This window comes from Talpa europaea (genome assembly GCF_964194135.1).
Source record: "Talpa europaea genome assembly, chromosome: 3".
Lineage (NCBI taxonomy): Eukaryota > Metazoa > Chordata > Mammalia > Eulipotyphla > Talpidae > Talpa > Talpa europaea.
Genome location: NC_140069.1, coordinates 49,798,525 through 49,817,114, shown reverse-complemented (window position 1 = coordinate 49,817,114; position 18,590 = coordinate 49,798,525). Strand labels below are relative to the sequence as shown.

The following is an 18,590-nucleotide window of genomic DNA, read 5'->3' as shown; positions in this document are numbered from 1 at the left end:
GTTGCTCCCGGCCGGCCCGGTGATCGAACTCATGCTGCAAAGGCTGCAGAAGGCCCCATAGGCTGTGTCTCAAACCCTTGCGCCACCAGGGAGGCCCCCAATATTATTATTATCAATAACATCTTCATGGGTTTACAGAAGGAGAATTAGAAGTGGAGAGCAATGAGGTAACTTGTCTGTGGACAGATAGCTAGTAAATAGCCATCAGAACTTGAACCTGGGCAGACAGGCCCCAAAGTTTAGCCCCCAAGGTTTATATTCCAAATCACTATGGTCTTTTGCTTTAAAAAGGAAAGGAGAGGAAAGTAGAATAGAGCCCTGGGGACGAGGAGCAGGCCAGAGGAAAGAGCTGCCCGAGGTTATTAAGTGGTAGATTCCTGGAAGCAGCTCCTTCTGAAGTAAGTCGTCGGGGTGTGGCCTTGGTTTGCTGCCTGTGACTACACGTCACACAGTGTTTCGTCAGAAAGAAAAATTCATCTTGTGGTTCTATGTGTAAGGTGGTTAGTCTCTGAAGACAAGAACCCCTCATTAGGAGAATTCCTGCCACATGTAGTAAGCATGGGTGGGGGTATCCTGAGTCATAGCTAATGTGAGCCCTTCTGACACTTTGTTCTGCACCCATCGATCCCTGGCAGGATCCTCAAGCAGTGAGCCTATGGCAACTGACCGCTTGATTGATTTGCAGATTCAACATATAAACATTCATTTGATAAGCAAACACTGACTTGCTTCTCAGATTTGAGTCAACACTTTGAAGAAAATAAACCTAACTGGAAAAGCTTTGGCAGCTCTGAAGCTTTAGTCTATGAAAATATTTAGGCCAGATCACTTCAAAAATTGCAATTCTAGTGAAAACACAAAATTGAACAAGTCAAGATCATGCAGACTCCCCAGAATATGTGGGAACCTATAAACACCAATGTAAGAAACAAAAGTCATGGATCCCCTGTACCGTGTGCAAGGATGGGGTGGGTGCAGAAATGAGGCAAAGGCAGTGTTTGCTCTCCGAAAGCCTGCAGTGTAAGGGACATTAGGCTTATAGAGGAATATGATAAGTCCACAGATAAAAAGGAGTCACAGAAATAAAGTGCCATGGGATCGGGGCAAAGACTGGGAATAAAATGGCTCTGACCTTAATACATAGAGCAGGAAATTCAGAGAATAGCACGAGCAAGTGTAGAGAGGTGGAAACCACAGCAAAGGAGGAAACTCAGCTGCAGAGGTGGGCAGTTAGCAGAGATGTGTGAGATGGCGTTGGAAAGAAAAGGATTTTTCCAGACCCAGATTTTGCCTTGAATGGCAATTAAATTTGATTCTGCAGGTAAGGAGGGTTCATCCAAGTTTGAGAGAAGAGGTGATATGACTGGACCTGGATTTCAGGAAGGTGTCAGTGAGAGTGGACAGGCCCTGGCGGCTGGCTTGGGAAGTCAGTCAGGAGACTGAGCCTGCATGAAGGGTGTCAAGTCACCACAGACAGAGGCCAGGACAGAGAGTGATGTAGGACCCAGGCAGCCGAAGTGACTGCTCAGGAAAGGGAGCAGTGGAGCAGGTGGAAAGGGAAAGCTGGGTGTTGCCATTCTGGTTAACCATCAGGGTAATTGTTCCACTCAGAGAATGACAGAATATCTGAGAGAAATAAATTTGGAAAGGAAAAAATAATTTCATTTTGGATGATTATATTCAAGAGCAAGTAAAACTTCCAGGTGGAGCTTTTCTACTGGTAGCTATACATCACAGATGAAAGCAACCAAATTAGCTATTGTATAAAGACACAAAAATAATATACAATTAAGAATTTAAGATTCAGAAAGGTGTGCTTTAAGAGCAATATCAACAAAGTACCTTAATTTTAGGATCAGATTTCAACATTCTAATTAGTTACATCAAGGGACTAACTTTCTTCATGTATATAAGTGGAGGCATCTCGAAAACCTGCTTAATGAAGCAGGGAAGTGATTTTGACATGGAAAATATCTGCCTGGCCAGAGGACAGGGCTTCATCCTAAAAAGGATGACAGCTTTTTAAAAATCAGAAAAATAAGTATCAGAAAAATTAAAACTTTGATGCATGTACATTGTGCATATGGGTATAATATGCAAATTCACATACACATATCACCCCTACATACTTATGTAAAATAAAATTTTCTCTAATCTTTTGTACGTGATATTTTTGGTCAAAATCTATGTTTACCCAGAATAATATTTGTTTATACCCATTTTCCTAGCGTAACTACATTTAGCAGTCATTCTCTCTCAAAAGCATGTAAAAAAAATACATTAATGACTACCCTCCTGATATTCAGAGTTTTGGATTTCACAATCTAACCCACTTTGTTCCGAAAAATCCCATCCTGCCTCACTCTCTTCTTTGTCCTTCTTCTGTGGTCATCTTTGGCACAGGACCAAATTCATTTTCTTCCTCCAAAATGATCAGTAAGCCTTTCTGTATAGTCACCCTTTTAGGATGGGACATGACAAAGTTGCAAATGTGAAGTCCTTCCAGTGGCCAGTCCAATGAGCAGTGGAGGCTTTATGGTGCCTATAGTGTGTTATACTATAATTCTATAAACATTAGTCATCAGTGTAGTAACTCTATATTGCCAGAATTTTTTATTGTCAATAATTAGACACACAGTGAAATATATGTAACATAAATACCAATAACAAAAAATACAGGTAACAAAAAAAATAATAAATAAAACCTAACCACAACTCATGAAAATGGAGTTGACCAAGCATCCTTGGCTTAGGAAAGTCATACTCTCTGGATATGCAAAAACAAAGACCAGTTTTTCAATAGTATTTTTCATGATAAGTTATAAATCTTATTTTAACACAAAGATTGAATCTGTAGTTGTCCAATATTTGCTCATTGGTAGCATTTCAGATTTCACACTGGCATCTTCTCTATTTGTCACATCTACTTGACAAAAGGGTTCATTCTACTTTTGCCTCAGTAGAAACACAAGAAACAGGTGCACCCAGATACCACAATTATGGTGATTTTATTGAACCGTAGTTCATGTACTTGGGTTCTACTTTTATTTGGAAAGAAGAAAGTGTGTGTGTGTGTGTGTGTGTGTGTGTGCCACTTTGTCAAATGATTAAAGTATTACATGAATATTATTTTGGCATTTACTCTTACCTTGGTTAATTTTTGTTCTACTGTCTTTTGCAATTGATAATTTCATGCCAATGAGTTTATTTATGATTAGTCATTTCATACGAAAAAATATGCCTTTTTTTCCATTGCAGCCTTTTTTGGAAAATACCTCAATGAATATAATGGCAGCTACATCCCTCCTGGGTGGCGAGAATGGCTTGGATTAATCAAGAATTCTCGTTTCTATAATTACACTGTTTGTCGCAATGGCATCAAAGAAAAGCATGGATTTGATTATGCAAAGGTAATTTCCAGGCACTTTTATACTGCATCAATTTACTTGTGCATAATGGGGAAAAGTCATTTTCAGTGAGTTAACCTATTCACAAGATTGGCTTTCTATGTTCTGACAATGTTAAAATGAAAATTTTAAGGTAATTTTAAGCTCCAGGCAAGAATGACTCTCAAGGAACACTGACGTGATATAGTGATTTTTCCCCCTTATTAGGATGAGAAGCAATCAGCTTTTGATGAAAGCATCATCAAGATCATCATAGGTGCTTCCACTCTGTTTTGTGATGATTTTTTGGTTCCCATCCCAACTCTAGAGACTTGTTCACATAATCATATGTTCATCTTGCACTGTTTTGCTTTTCACTGGGTTGAAGTGTATTTTATCTGTGGCTCGGATTTAGTTTAAGAATCGCAGATGTGTGCAATGATCAAAGGTTGGCAAACCACATTCCTTGCTTTCATTTCTGTCTGACCAAACTTAGCTAGGTGATAAGGACACTACCTTGGCAGCTGGAGCCCACAAAATCCATTAAGGCTATCGATCCTAATATTTCCAAAATAGTTTCATAGAAATTGAAATCAACACTCCCCATGGTTCTTTAACAAATGAATGTTAGATTTATTTCACAATGTTGTATGGTTGCCAACTTTAAAAGTTTTCAGATCATCAGCGTGAATGGGGAAAATATCTTTGAATTTAGTGTGAAAATTGGCCTAAAATGTCCTATTCCCTTCTTAACCATACTCGTCTCTTTCTCCTATATCTAAAAGAAGGTGAAGATTTGCTCTACATACAATATATCACTAAAAAGAGCCATTAGTAGAAATCAAAAAGAAGGAAGCTTGTTTAATTTTGGCACATTGCTGCCTTTATGCCTGCCTTTATGCCTTTATGCCTGACTAAGGGGATTGGTAGAAAATAAGGAGTAAGGCTCACTTTTTCATAGCCTTCAGAAAACAGTGAATGCAAATACATTCACAAATGTTGCTAATAGGTTTCCAGACTCATCAAAGTTGAGAGCTGGTGGGGACCTCGGAGACAGATCTAAGCATCTTCCCACAAAGTGCACTAATTGTCGTTGCTATCATTTTTTATCTGTGGGGATGCTTTTCATGCTCCTTGTTCAAGCTATTAACCTTTCTTTCCCTGTTGTCCTAAAGAGAGCAGAGTAATCAAGAGTCCCTCCAAAGACTAAATCAGCGTAACTTGCACATTATCACAGCTGATTAAGTGTCAAAGACAACTGTGTCTGAAAAGAATATATATCTTTTTTTAGTGAGCAAAGGAATGAAACAGACACTCCCTTGGAAGAAGGTGACAGTCTGTGTACTTGTCCTGACAATGACTTGTGACACAGATTTTGTCCCTTTGGCAATGCTTTTGCAGCTGTTCAGGTCCTTGAATCTATATGTGATTAGTCAAGCCTGGAAGCCTCTGACACTGTGAACACAGCCAGGGCACAGAATAAAGTTTTATCCTGGAGCTCCAGGCCAATGATAAATACTAAGAAGGTGCAGGTGGTTTAATTTAAGTTTTCATCATTTCTTTCCTTTTCATTCCAATTCCTTCCTCCCTTTATAGACTTGTATCAGCCCCCCTAGACTGCCGGTTAAGTCATTCTATTAACAAGTCGGGCTCTGATCCCAACAGCTGTATCATTTTAGTTATGCAATTAACAGAGTATAATTTGCAGGAAATCGACTGCTCCCCATATTTAGTGATTCAAGTAAATTAATTGATAAAAATGTCGTAGGTTTCCCTCTGCATCCAGATTTTGGCCAGAGCTTTGATTAGTGATTATTTTGTAAATCCCAATGGTGAATTTTCAATTTAAAGAAAAATCTTTTGTTTATGCAGTGTGTGTGTGTGTGTGTGTGTGTGTTCTACAACTGTGAATATCTTGTGGGTGTGGGTGTTTCCTGCCCTTGAAGTAATTAAAATTTTTGTCAACGAATTACATCAACGAAACCTGAGATTGAAATATGTATCCGGTGTTTCATGGATTGCCAGATCTGATGATTATCTTGAGCAAACAGGGCTTGACTTTTTTCTTTCCTAATTGCTAAGTTGTGCATAACTTTAAATAAATTTTTTTGCATGTTACCAACCCTAGAAAGTAACTGGCAACTGATATTTTTCTATTATGGAAGATGTTTTGCTGTCTTGGGAAGTACAGTTTTTCTTTTTGTTTTAGACCTTAGCATGTGATTCACTGAGTTGCTTCTGAGGAAAGCAGTATGCAAATGTGATCTGATGAATGTCACCTTTTGTAATTTTTGTTTTGTGTCAAATATATGTTTCAGGACTACTTCACAGACTTAATCACTAACGAGAGCATTAATTACTTCAAAATGTCTAAGAGAATGTATCCCCATAGGCCCATTATGATGGTGATCAGCCACGCTGCGCCCCACGGCCCCGAGGACTCAGCCCCACAGTTTTCAAAACTGTATCCCAATGCTTCCCAACACATGTGAGTAGCCACAGCAGCTCTGGGACCTGCTTAACACTGACCTTTCTTTTGCTCCCTGCTCTGCTCCTCCATGTCTCCCCGTTGCCTTCCACACTGCACATCCTCAAGGCAGAACAAGGGAGTCCACTGTGAGACCACAGAACAGTGAAGCAAAGGGACCTAAATAAAGGGGCTCATCTAGATGTTGAATAAGAAATCACATTTCTAACACTTGTAAGTAGCTCAATGGAAAGGAAAAGAGGCACACAGGGTAAGAGGGGACAATCTTTCTCCAGAGTTTCCTTCAGTCATCCTAAATAATATTCATGAGTGTGATCTAACAATGACGGTGATCAAATGGTATGCTTTCCTAGCAAAAGAGTGGCGAAGCCTGATCCCTGGTCTGGTTATGGAAACATGGATTCATTTTCCAGGCGAATATACTCTAGGGGCTTCTTTGCAGATGCACTATTAGTATTGCTGCAGAAAGTGGCTTGAGTGCGCTTACGCGAGAGGCCTTCTCAGGTCATGGCTTTAAAATAATCTGATGTTTCTGTTTGAGATTCAGGAGTCTTGGTGAGGGAGAGGGTGGAGAGACATGGGGAGAGGAGATCAGACGAGAGCTATATCATGCCTCACAATACTCACTAGCAAGGGTGGAAAAGTCTGGATACTTTGGCAGCAAAGAATATGATTTCAAGTTTTTTTTACTGTCAACACACTTTCTTCCCATCCGCTGCAATAACCTGCAATCTTCCACACAAAGCAGTTGGCTCTGTGTCTGCTGTAAATTCAGCGGTCAGAGAAGTAGGAAGGAGGGAATTGATATCTGTTTCCTTCATCACTAAACCTCCAAAATTGGTTTTTAATCTTTATGAGCTTAAATAACTCCATTTTCATCTATACCAATTTTCTAGTCATGATCCCAGATAGAAAGAACATAGATTAAACGTACTTCCTTATGAAAACAGAATAGTAACTGCTGAAAACATTCTAATTGCTAGTCATTACATATCCCTAGAGAATTCTTTCTTTACATTTTTATTTTGCATCTTATTATAACTAATAGTCTGATGGCTCCTGGTCAGTAGTATTTAGATCATCTCTTTCATAGCAAGTGATTTAGAAAGAAGGGAGAAGGTCAGAGCTGACTGAAGACAGAACTAGCAATAAATATGAAAGCAGTGTGGATAACCTACTGAGGATGGGGGGGGGTGGAAGTGTAATAATGCATAAAATGTCATTCTCAGCGCTGGAGAAGGTAGTCGTGTAAGCTGTTGTGTTTCGGAATCAACCCTGTGGGTAGGTAGCCCAACATCTGAAGCCTGCTCTACAGAGAACCATGTACCTGAACTTTTTTTTTTAGCCTGTAATAATATTTCTTTATTTTTATAATTTCTTTATTCATATATATTTTACATTTTTTTAAAGATTTTTATTTATTGGGGCCTCCCCAGTGGCACAGCGGTTGAGCTCTCGGTTCCGAAGCTGCCCGCAGCCTCTGCAGTGCCGGTTCTATCCCCAGCCACCGGGTGAGGGTCCCACGTGGCACGCAGACCTCTCCTGCAGCGCCCGCTGCTCCCCTCAGCAGTGTGCTTCGTCGGTCTGCCTGTTCTGCTCTCCATTCTTTCCCTGGTGAGTTCTCTCGCCCTCCCGCGCTTCTGACTGTACCCAGTGCTTGTATAAATAAATAAATCTTTAAAAAAAATTGACTTATTTATACAAGAACCAGGGTACAGGCCAGATGTGCGGGCGGGTGAGAGGATTCACTAGAGACAGAGCGGGGAACAGAACAGGCAGACTGATGAAATACACTGCTGAGGGGAACAGCGGGCAAGACAGGGGAGGTCTGCTGTGCCATGTGGGTATCTCCATGGCCTGCGGGGATCAAACCTGCACTGTAGAGTGCTGCGGACAGCTTCACAGTGCTGCGCTCAATTGCCTGCGCCACCAGGGGAGGCTTTCATTGTTCATTTTTTAACAATATTTGCTTTTTCCTTTCAGGTGTAGTCCCTACAAAATTCCTACCACCAATTCACCTGTGCACCATCACCATAGTCCCTCGTGCTCTTCCCTCCCCTGTTTTGATTCCTTTCCCTCCTCCTCCCCTTCAGAATGTCTCTGATTTATAGTTGTCTGTTATTGTTATTTTTTATTGCTTATTTTTCCTGATCCCTTATTTGGTTCCCCTACATTCCTCCTATAAGTGAAACCATCCAATATTTTTTTTTTCTTCTGGCTTATTTCACTGAGCATAATCCCTTCTAGCTCCATCCATGTTGATATTTCTTTTTTTTAATTTCATTTTTTTTTTAAGACGGGCACCTGAACTCTTGAATGAAGCCCGTGAGTGATGAGTAATTCGCTATTACTGGTCATTGATGAGTGTAGGAACCAGCTAATTCAATAAAAGAAAAGGGTCTTTGTGGGCTGCTGCCACACCTGGGGATGCATCTTTCCCTTTACTTTTAAATCAGAAATGATTTTGTGCAGCTGCCTTTGTGGCATTAGCAGAATCCCAACCAAAGGTGGACTTTTTACCACTGTGAAGTTTGTTGGTATTTTCACAAATTTGAGGAGGTGCAATTTATAAAAGATGGTGTTGTATTCCTCCCTAGAAGTCAGCTGCTTTTGACACTTTAATGCAAGGTCCTGAGCCTACAGGAAAATCAGCCGCAGGTCACGAGGATCTGACGGCTTAGTGGCAAGTACAGACAACAATCCACGAGGAAAGGGACCTGAAGAGCTCTTAAAGCATCAAGACTAACAATTTTTTTTTTAAATCTGTGATTTTGGCAATTAAAAATTCTAATTATTGCTAAGTGTATTTGAATGCTGTCTGTGATGACAGGATGGCAGGGATATAAACATGAGGAAGACAGTTACTAACATCCAAGAACTAATAAACTAGCAAAGGGTTAGCACACAGGGCCAAATCCAACTTGCCACCAGTTTTTATTAATAAGGTTTTATTGAAACACACAGCTATATTAGTTCACTTAGGTCTTGCCTATGATTGCCTTTACACTCTAACAGCAGAATTGAGTTGTTTTGTTAGATTCTGAATGACCTGCCTCTCCTAAAGTATTTACCATGAGGATCGTTTACAGAATAAGTTTGTCCTGAACCTCAGATTGAGGGGTGTATGGGCAGTGTCCAAATAGCCACATCACCAATAGGATCAGAAGTGGTAAGTTCTAGAGCAGGCGTTCAATGGGAAAGGGAAAGATGTTTTCATATCTTTGAGGGAACCAGGAAAACTTCATGGACCATTCAAAGCGGGCTTCACAGAGATTGGATTAAGATTGAGTAGATGATTTCAAAAAAGAATTTGACACAAATAAGTGGTCACCATGTCAAACAACATAAGGTGTGACTTAGGAACTGAAGAAGGTGGGGCAATAATAGCCACAGGGGTAAAAGTAGAAAGAGAAACCTTCAGAATATTGAGTATTTGGGTGGGTTTGGGTGAATTTGTTCATAATCAGAAGCAGAGTCCCTGGAGGTCATTCAGTATCGAGGTGACATAATATTTCACATGCAGGTAGGTTTTATTAGTAGTTCAAATGAACCACCTGTGCCTTACTAGTGACTATATAAAACAAAATATACACGCATGCAGAGTGAAAAGTTTACACCTCAGAGTCTATCCCAGTTTTCCTTAACTAAGACTGTGGGTCATTTCTTTAACCTCTTGGAAACTCCATTGTCTCATGTGTAAAATGGGGATAATACTAGCAACTTAACATGACGTCGTGAATGAAAACTAAGAAAAGCGATAGAGCTAAAGTCTCCACATAAGGCCTAGGACATAGAAGCCAATTCATAGATGCTAATTCTTTCTATAATTCTTTCTATTGAAAAGAATCCTAAAACTGCAGTATTGGCCTTTCTTGACCTACAAAAAGTACAATTTCATTTGGTTCAACTTAGTGTTTAGGGGAAGCAGCAAGAGAAATGACAGGTTGATACCTGCCTATTGGGACGTGACAAATCTCTTGACAAGCTAAGACCCACATTGTGTCAAGCCTCTCACACCTGGTCATTCTAAAAACATGGACAGGATAAGCACCAATCTGGGCTGTGTTATCTTTTCCAGGTGCCTGCATGAAACAGGCAACTGCCAGTTTGGAAAACAATTTTAGCCATAGAAAAATAAAAATTCATGTGGTTGGTTGAGGGATTCAACTTCTATTTCTTGCTAAGCCTTGGGCTTTGGTGCAGCCAGAATGTGAAGATCTGCTATGTCTTCCGCAGAACTTAGCCTTGAATTCCTGGCATCTTTGTTGTAAAGGGCTCCCCAGCTGCTGTGGAAGGAAGGGACTGAAGAGAACCAGTGTGAGTGACTGCACAGGTTCACAGTTCAGTCTGCAGACAAAAGAAGTGAGACAAATTAAAAACAAGCTACCGATTATGGTGCAGGGAGCTATTGAGTGACTGGCTTCCTTAGCCAAAACATTAAAGCAAAGGGATGGAAGAAGTTAAGTACTTTGCAGAAATATTTAGCAGGCCGTATGAAAACAGAGCTAGATGCCATAGACTCAGCTGGTAGCAGGACGTAACGTGAACACTTTCCTTTAGGCTTCCTTCCTTGGTGGTCAAGCATTATCCAGATGCCTTTCATCTGGTCTTGGGTTATAGCTCTCTGACCCTCCCAGCCTGGAGTGAATGTATCGTGTTTCCACAGTGTTTGCTGTTCCGAACAAAAGAAGGAAGCAAGACCAATATTGGCTTGTTGCTTTACAAACTGAGGCTAGAGGTTATGCCTACCAAAGAAGAATGAGAACAGATTACCACGCATTCATGACAGGACATACTGTATCAGCAGACAGTAGCTCAGCCACTCATGACCTATAAGACATGTGAGGAGGCCTCTGTCATAATAATCCTCATCATAATGCCTTTCAGTACTGCTAGAACCTACTGTACTTTTCGGCAAATTATTTCCATCCAGAGTCTCCTCATGGTAATGCTGTATATCCTCACTCTCACTTTGATAGAATTTCTCTCTCCTGGCCTCAGTGATGTGATATTCTGTGCACCTGTGAACCAAAGCTGTGAGAGGAAAGGATTCGATTAGCCTACCCAGTGACTTTATGGGATACTAGAGACTCCCTTACCACTTACCTACCAATTATGCCTCCAATCATCTTCAAAAAAACTTTTAGTTCCTGTTTTCAGTATTTTCTTCCCACACCAGGGAAGCCTATATGACCCTCTGTGCACATACATGCACAGGTTCAAGTGAAAGCTGAAATGTTGGTAGAATAATCCATGCCCACTAACTTGCAAGAATCATTCTGAAAGTAGAATTTTGAATGAACATAATATGTCGAAGGAAAAACTATCTGTGTAAGCTTCAGAGCAAAATTTTTGAAACACTTTTGTTATCTAAAGTTGTAAAGAAATATCTTAAAAATAACCTGCATGTTCTTCATTCCTTACTTAACAAATATATAAAAGGAAATACTTTTGAAGTTGAGATAACTTTAAATTCTCCATAAAAATCTCTGATTTGGGCAGCACTAGCTGCTCCCTGTCTGTGTCTCCTCTTTGTCTTTCTGTCTTTACTGATCATTCTATTGCACTGGCTGTTTACCCAGATGCCTGAAGTCAAACGCACAATTCAGATGCACAACTCAAGAGAACCATATTCACACCAAATACCGTGTGGGTGGTGCCCTGGAGTTGTAAAGGGAGCTCTTTCCTGAAAGCAGAACAGTGTTTCATCTCTGTCTCTCCATGACTGGTGAGCGTGGCTCCCTTTGTAGTCGCTGCATGAGACATGTTTGTTTAGAAAGTAAAGAAACATGTTAATCCCACCAACTTAGCTAACATGAAGACATTTCTAAACAGTCTCAAACTATTTAAATAGGTTTCATGGATTTAAGATATATTTTTATACAGTCTAATTCCATAGATTTCTAGATTAAAAAATAAAGGCCTCCAATTTTTTTCCTAAAGAACCAAATGACATATGCCCAGGTCGCATATGTAGATAAGAACACACCCAGATCCAAAACTCGAATCTCTTGGGCCCAGGTGATTTTCTAAACCAGGCTTGCTTGATATCCATTATAGTCACAATTAATAGTAAAAGCTATCCCTATACATCTATTGGCAGGAGTCTAATTGGAGTTTACAGCAACATTACAAGACTCTTTAAATTTCTTTTATGACACATCTATAATCAAGATCATTTTGGTATTATTTGCATGTGTTCCAATGTTATCTGAAGACACTTGAACTCAAGTGGGCAATATCTCCACAAAGTTAAGTAAGTTCAATTTTAGTGAAAGCTGAGATGGTATGGCTTGGGAGATTAAGTATAGAATTTCCAATTTAATGATGTGAGTGTGTCTTAAATCTGTATAACTGGCTTTATTCTGGGAATTGAGACCTATTTCATTTCTCAAAGACTCGTGGTCCTGCTACCAATACCCTTTAAGTTAGATCATTAGAGTTTTTGTTGTTGTCTGAGACTAAATAACAAATGAAGAAAACACATGTTAAAATATAAAACACTAGAATATATTTTCACTCGGGTGACACAAAGGCCATCCTTGGTAAAAATGAACTGCTAAGTTCTTTGCAACTCCCCAAGTATGGATTTAATGTAAAACACATGCATCTCTTGAAACAATTTCTTTGCTAATAGAAATTATTTTCCCCAAATACTCATCCATCAAAAAGAAAGGTGATAGTATTGATTTTTATAATTCTTATTCCTGTTACATCAATAAGCAATACAGGGAAAAAAATCAAAGCCCAAAAATATTTGGCAATGATGATGAAGTTTTAATCTACTAATGCAGTGGTTTGAAAGATCTGTGCCAGGGCATGCTGAGCAATAAATCCATGCAAATAATGACTGGAGAAGAGTCATACACAGGGAAGCTTTGCTAAAAGTTAACATTTTTAAATACGAGAATAATTTCATTTTTTAGTAAAATTTGTTTACATCATTTTATTTTTTTTAGGGATTGTAAGTTCACACCTCTACAAATGAATGTTTTTACCCCATGTTTTTACTCCATCCGGCCACCCTCCCCTTTGGGTTACCTCAGTTTTGCTGTCAGTTGTCAAGGATTTGTTATTGGTTTGGTTTTGCCTCTTTGCTTTGTTTCTCTATATTCCACATGTAATGTAATGTAAATGACATGTCATGTAAATGACATCCAGAATTTGTCTTTTTCCTTCTGACTTGTTTCCCTTTGCATAATTCTCCCCAGTTCCTCCATGCTGTGGCAAATGGCAAACGTTCATCTTTTTTATAGCTGAGTAGTATTCCATTATATATATAAACTAAATCTAATCCACTCTTCTGCCCTTGGCCACCTAAACTGTTTCTGTGACTTGGTTATTGAAAATAAGCCTGCAATGAGTAGAGGAGTGCATACTTCAAAATATAGGAATGGTCTATAGAGGGTTAACTATATATTTTCTTAAATGTACATAGTTGTAGATAAAACCCTTATCTGAACGGGCAACAGTGTCTTACCAGACAAGGCACAGATACGACTTTTTTTTTTAAATCACATCATATTCACACTCCCAAGGAGCTGGGAATGGTCTAGTTCATTTGATTGTTGTGACAACCCTAAGGAGTATACTGATACAAATTTGTATTCTGAACCAAAAAAAAAATTTTTTTAAATGAAACAGAAACAACAGAAATTCCAAAATGACTGTTGATCCTTTGTTCTTTCAATTTTAAAGCAAATAGCCAAAGTTATTTACCTTTTTTCTGATGCATCCAGAGTGCCTGGTGGGTCAGATTTTACCCTGTAATTGCCAAAAAAAAGGTAGACACTCAGCTGGTGGGAGGCGGGTGAATGGGAAACAGAAGTGGCTGATAATTTAGTCAGATTGAAGACAGAATTTTAAAACTTCGCTTTTTACAGAAGCCGATGGTATGTGTCAGATCTATGACTGTGACTATGAGTTGCTTCCTGGGGACTGTGGCACAGGATCCTGGTCAGTGTGATATCATAGACACAGTCCTGTGGCACCTGTGTTCAGAGCCACCTGCGTACACTTTTTGTTTACAAGAGGACCTGCCTACTCCTTAGGGTTGTCACAGCAATAAAATGAACTATTAAATAAGACCATTCGCAGCTCCTTGGGAGTGTGAGTATGATGTGTGATCCCAGGATTTGTTCTGTGGAGTTTCTGAGATCTCTTTGAACCTTCACAACAACTCTTTAAAGTTGTTATTCCCATTACATAGATGAGGAAATAGAAGCTTAGAGAAAACAGAAGCTCCAGATCACACACTACTAACTAACAGAACTGGGATGAAAATTTGGATCGGATTCAAAAACATTCGGGAATAATTAGATATGTGCTTTTCCAATTTCCCTAAAACAAGTTACCTGCCTCTTTCAGTAGCTTGTGTTCCAGCTGGCAGCCCCAGGCCCTGTTTGAATAATTATAAGTCAATTCTTACTTAGGAAGCAAGCCTTAATTATCACTGAGGGACAGAAGGCTGGATCTTCCAGGAATCTGCAGACCCCAGCATGAGGCAACCACAGGTCTTTGGCAAGAGATCACTTTTCAACAACATTGTCAATTCCAGAGACCCCCGACCTTCCACCTGCAGGTCCCTCAACAGCTGCGTTTCTGTGGGAAGTGGGGTGGAGGGGGCAGTCTAGTCTGTCTTCCTTCAAAAGGCAAAAGCATACCTCTCCCCCACCCCACTGAGATCCCACCTGGGATTTCATCCCCCAAGCAGGGGGTCATCTCCCACATGGAGAAATTAAGGGGAGAAAAGGGCGGAGGAGAACAGTTTTGACAACAGACCTAACTCTCCCTTTTAATATAAGCCAGATTTAACATATGTCATTCTGTAAATCTGAGGGTCCAATTGGAGGCTTGTAATTTGCGGCAACCTTCCCTGCTCCTCAAAGCGAGGTGGAGCTTTGCCAAGCACATCAAGGTAACCGGTGGAAGATATAATTTGCCCACTGTGAGTCTGCATTCGGGTTCCCTATTGTAATTTTTATTTGTGTTGAGGTTTTGTGGTTTTTAAAAGTCAGCTAGATTTATTTTAAAATTAAGGTGAACTAACATCAAAGGCAGTCAGAGGAGGATGTTTAGGTATTACAGAGAAACCCTGTGTCATCTTTTCTAGCCATATTCTTTTCCAGGGCGTATCAGTGAGTGGTTACAGGACCTTTCGTGACCAGCTTGTTACATTTCTCTGACCTTAAACTACCCCCATGGGTGAAAATCCCTTTTCAATGGGATTTAGAAGGCCCCTCTTTCCTCCTCCTCAGCCTCTTTATCTAATCCTGTTTGTAACAAGACATGTTGCATGAAGGACGAAAAATATGGGCTTAAGCTCTTTCTCAGCTCCTGAGCTACAAGAGCCTGAATCTGCCTGTTGTTCCTTTTTAGATATGAGGAACCCTTCAATCCAAAATGAGACCATTTGGTTCATGAATCATTTACTTGATAAGAAGAGGAAAGTGCATATTAAAAGTTCATTCTTAGAAAGAATGACCGGGGCTACCGGAAGAGCTTGTTTTTTAATGCCACAATATTTTTTTCCGACCAAGATACTTTGTAGAGTATGCTTATATATTGACTCCTGTAGGAAACTCCTCAGTTCTAAGCACTTTTAAGTGATAAGGAGAGAGAGAGAGCGGGGTGGGGTGGGGGGAGAGAAGTAGGTGGAGAGAGAGACACAGATAAGTAAGGTGGAATACATAGATAAATCAATTTGTTCCTCAGAACAACATTTTAGGAAGGTGCATTTATAGAGGAGCAAATTGAGCCATACATGCTTTTCTCACTCTATAGATCTGTCCTTTAAAAGGCAGTTGACATATGCTTCTGATCACAGCTTGTACACCTTAGAAACAGTGTCTTCTGTTTCCAAATATTATATCAATCTTTGTGCTTTTACACTTTCAGTTAACCATCGCTCTTACTGGTCATCAGGCTACCTTTCTCTACCAAAATATCATTTTCAATTATCAAAAGAGAAACCTGTAAATCCCACTGGCAAAAAAAAAATGTATTATAATGGGCAGCATTTACATAGCTCCACATGCATGGAAATCCCCGTGTTTCAATCATGTATCTCAGGAATTCTGAGTTTGCCCCATGGGAAGCAGGCCCTAAGGAAACCAATGAAGTATACGGTTAAGGCTTCTGAAGTCACTGGGCTCCCAGTGACTGATTGTTTCTCTAGTTTTCTGATATAAGTGATGATCTTCAGCCATCATTGTCCACAATATTTCACTGATGGGCTTTTCCCCAGAACAAAAACTGGTCATCAAATTTCTCAACCAACATAGATGGTTGCTTGTTCTGTGAGACTTGCTATAAAGTTGTGCTGCATATTAGAAGCAATTTCAGATATAGAAACATTCCTCATTTTACATTTCTTCCATTTTATTAAAGCAAATGGACTTAGGCTAACTTTGTTAATCTGAGGAAGTCATTTAACTTTACAAAGCTACAGTCTTTTCAGTTGTGAAATGGAAATGACAAATTTCCCAGAATAGCCAAGATAATTAAATTAATTAAATGGTCAATAATTTTTTTAATATTAAGCAATTTCTATTTCCTTACTAACATCTAAGGAGAAGGTTCAAGTACATTATAGTCTGTTGGAGAGGTCAGATATAAACAAGAGAATTGCTGTAGCGTGAGGTGGCAGCATTTGATGGTCGAGGGAGTTAGGTAAGGCTTCAAAGAGAAAGACGTATTTTATGGGATCCTAATGAGCCAATTGGACTCTGCAAAAGATGAATATAGGCTTTCGAATTGACCTGTTCCTAAACAAAAGACCCACTTCCTTGTGATTAACAAAAATTATGCCCTGCACTTACATTGATTTGTCTATAAAATAAGGTTTATTGGCAAACGTGGATATTGCAAAAGTAGACTTAGTTATAATTCCAGAAAATCTAATTAAATTTCTGATATCTAAAACAAAATGTTAGGAATGATTAAAAGCTCATAGAGACATATTGATCAATAAAATAATAAATTCAAGAAAAATATGTTGGGGGTGTGCTCATACCTCATGAAAGTATCATTCCTCATTGCATATGTGTAACTATATTTAATATCTTAATTAACAATAACATTTTATTGAGTTAACACCATGATGAATTTATTCCCTTGTACATTACTGAGTTTTATCTGTGGATTTGTAACATAACCATGACCATCTTGATACATGTTTGTGCCTTTTATCTAATGAACCAAAATAAGTTTGCATGAATTGCAATTTTAAAAACCAGTCCTGGTTTTATAAGTTTGAATCCATATACCTTCAGAGGATGTGCTGTTTGGAATGGTAAAGACTTCAAATCTTATAAATACAAGGAAAAACCCTGGGAGAGATCTGTTAGCAGTGTCTAAATAATCTTTCTTAGATGATCATTTCACAACCTTTATTTAACTCAAGATGTTTCTCTAAATGTCTAAGTGAAAAATGTATAGTAAAGATTCCTTTCTGGATGTTTTCAGAACTCCTAGTTACAACTATGCACCAAATATGGATAAACACTGGATTATGCAGTACACCGGACCCATGCTGCCCATCCACATGGAATTTACAAATGTTCTACACCGCAAAAGGCTTCAGACTTTGATGTCAGTGGATGATTCTGTGGAAAGGGTAAGCACGTGAATTTGCCTCATTGATAGGTTTCGCTGCAGCTTTCCTTGTGTAGACCTACTACTGCCAATCTTCTTTTTGTTTCTCGTTTATTTTGAGAGTGAGAGAGAAAGAGAGAGAGAGTTCAATGACTCTTTCATCCTGTCACCCCTTTTGTCTACTTCTCCAACCTTGGTTCTTACGGATTCAGTGACAAAGAGAAGATAAAAAATCAAAACACTATAAATCAGGAATTAATGTAATAATGAAATAACTAAAACAGGTCCAGTATAAAGCAATAAGAAATGGTGGGGACTGGGGTGAAGTTGAAATTATCTGTCACATATAAAGCAAGTAGTAACTACTCAGTCACAACTAATATTTGCCACATGGAAACATGGATCCAGATCTTCTCACTTTTTAAGTGAAACCAGAAATACAAACCTTTTATTTGAAATTTCCTGAATTTTAAAACATAAGCCAAAAAGAGACCTGTCTAAATGTTGGATCTAACTGGACTAGATTCAGAGGCAGCCTGTTTTTAACCCTTGAAAACTAAATATGCGTGGTGGTTTTAAAATGGATTTTCAAAGTAAAACATGTACTTTGGTGTTGAAGGTTGTTTTATGGCTTTTTTTCCCCAAGTAGAAGAACAAAACCTTTAAGCAGAATGTGCCAGATTCAAAAGAGTTGTATTTCAACTATATTATTGAACGTTTTCTTCCAGGACTATAAGCTACAAGAGAATGTAGATCATGTTTATCTGTCTTATTAAAGTAACTCTTGCCTTTTAAAAGCAATGGAAAAAAGATTTAGGGAAATCAGGAGAATACTTTTGTCCTATTCTGCCATCACAATTGCTTCTGACTTGTCTTTGTGCTGTGTTTCAGCTCTATAATATGCTGGTGGAAACAGGGGAGCTGGAGAACACGTACATCATTTATACTGCTGACCACGGTTACCATATTGGGCAGTTTGGACTGGTGAAGGGGAAATCTATGCCATATGACTTTGATATCCGAGTGCCTTTCTTTATTCGTGGTCCAAGTGTAGAACCAGGATCAGTGTACGTATTTCTCTGTTTGCACATTCCACTGTCGTAGTTCATGTACATCTGATA

At 39.1% G+C, this 18,590-nt stretch overlaps 1 protein-coding gene across 1 annotated transcript in view; it reads left to right on the top strand.

Moving 5' to 3' along the window:
• SULF1 (sulfatase 1) overlaps positions 1 to 18,590 on the top strand; it is a gene marked incomplete at both ends in the record, with an annotated part of 72,775 nt that overhangs the window by 17,653 nt on the left and 36,532 nt on the right. Inside the window, 4 exons of the mRNA XM_084229850.1 lie at positions 3,259 to 3,410; positions 5,705 to 5,874; positions 17,341 to 17,491; positions 18,361 to 18,536. Of these exons, the coding sequence (XP_084085976.1) occupies positions 3,259 to 3,410; positions 5,705 to 5,874; positions 17,341 to 17,491; positions 18,361 to 18,536 (649 nt within the window). The remainder of the gene's footprint in view (positions 1 to 3,258; positions 3,411 to 5,704; positions 5,875 to 17,340; positions 17,492 to 18,360; positions 18,537 to 18,590) is intronic.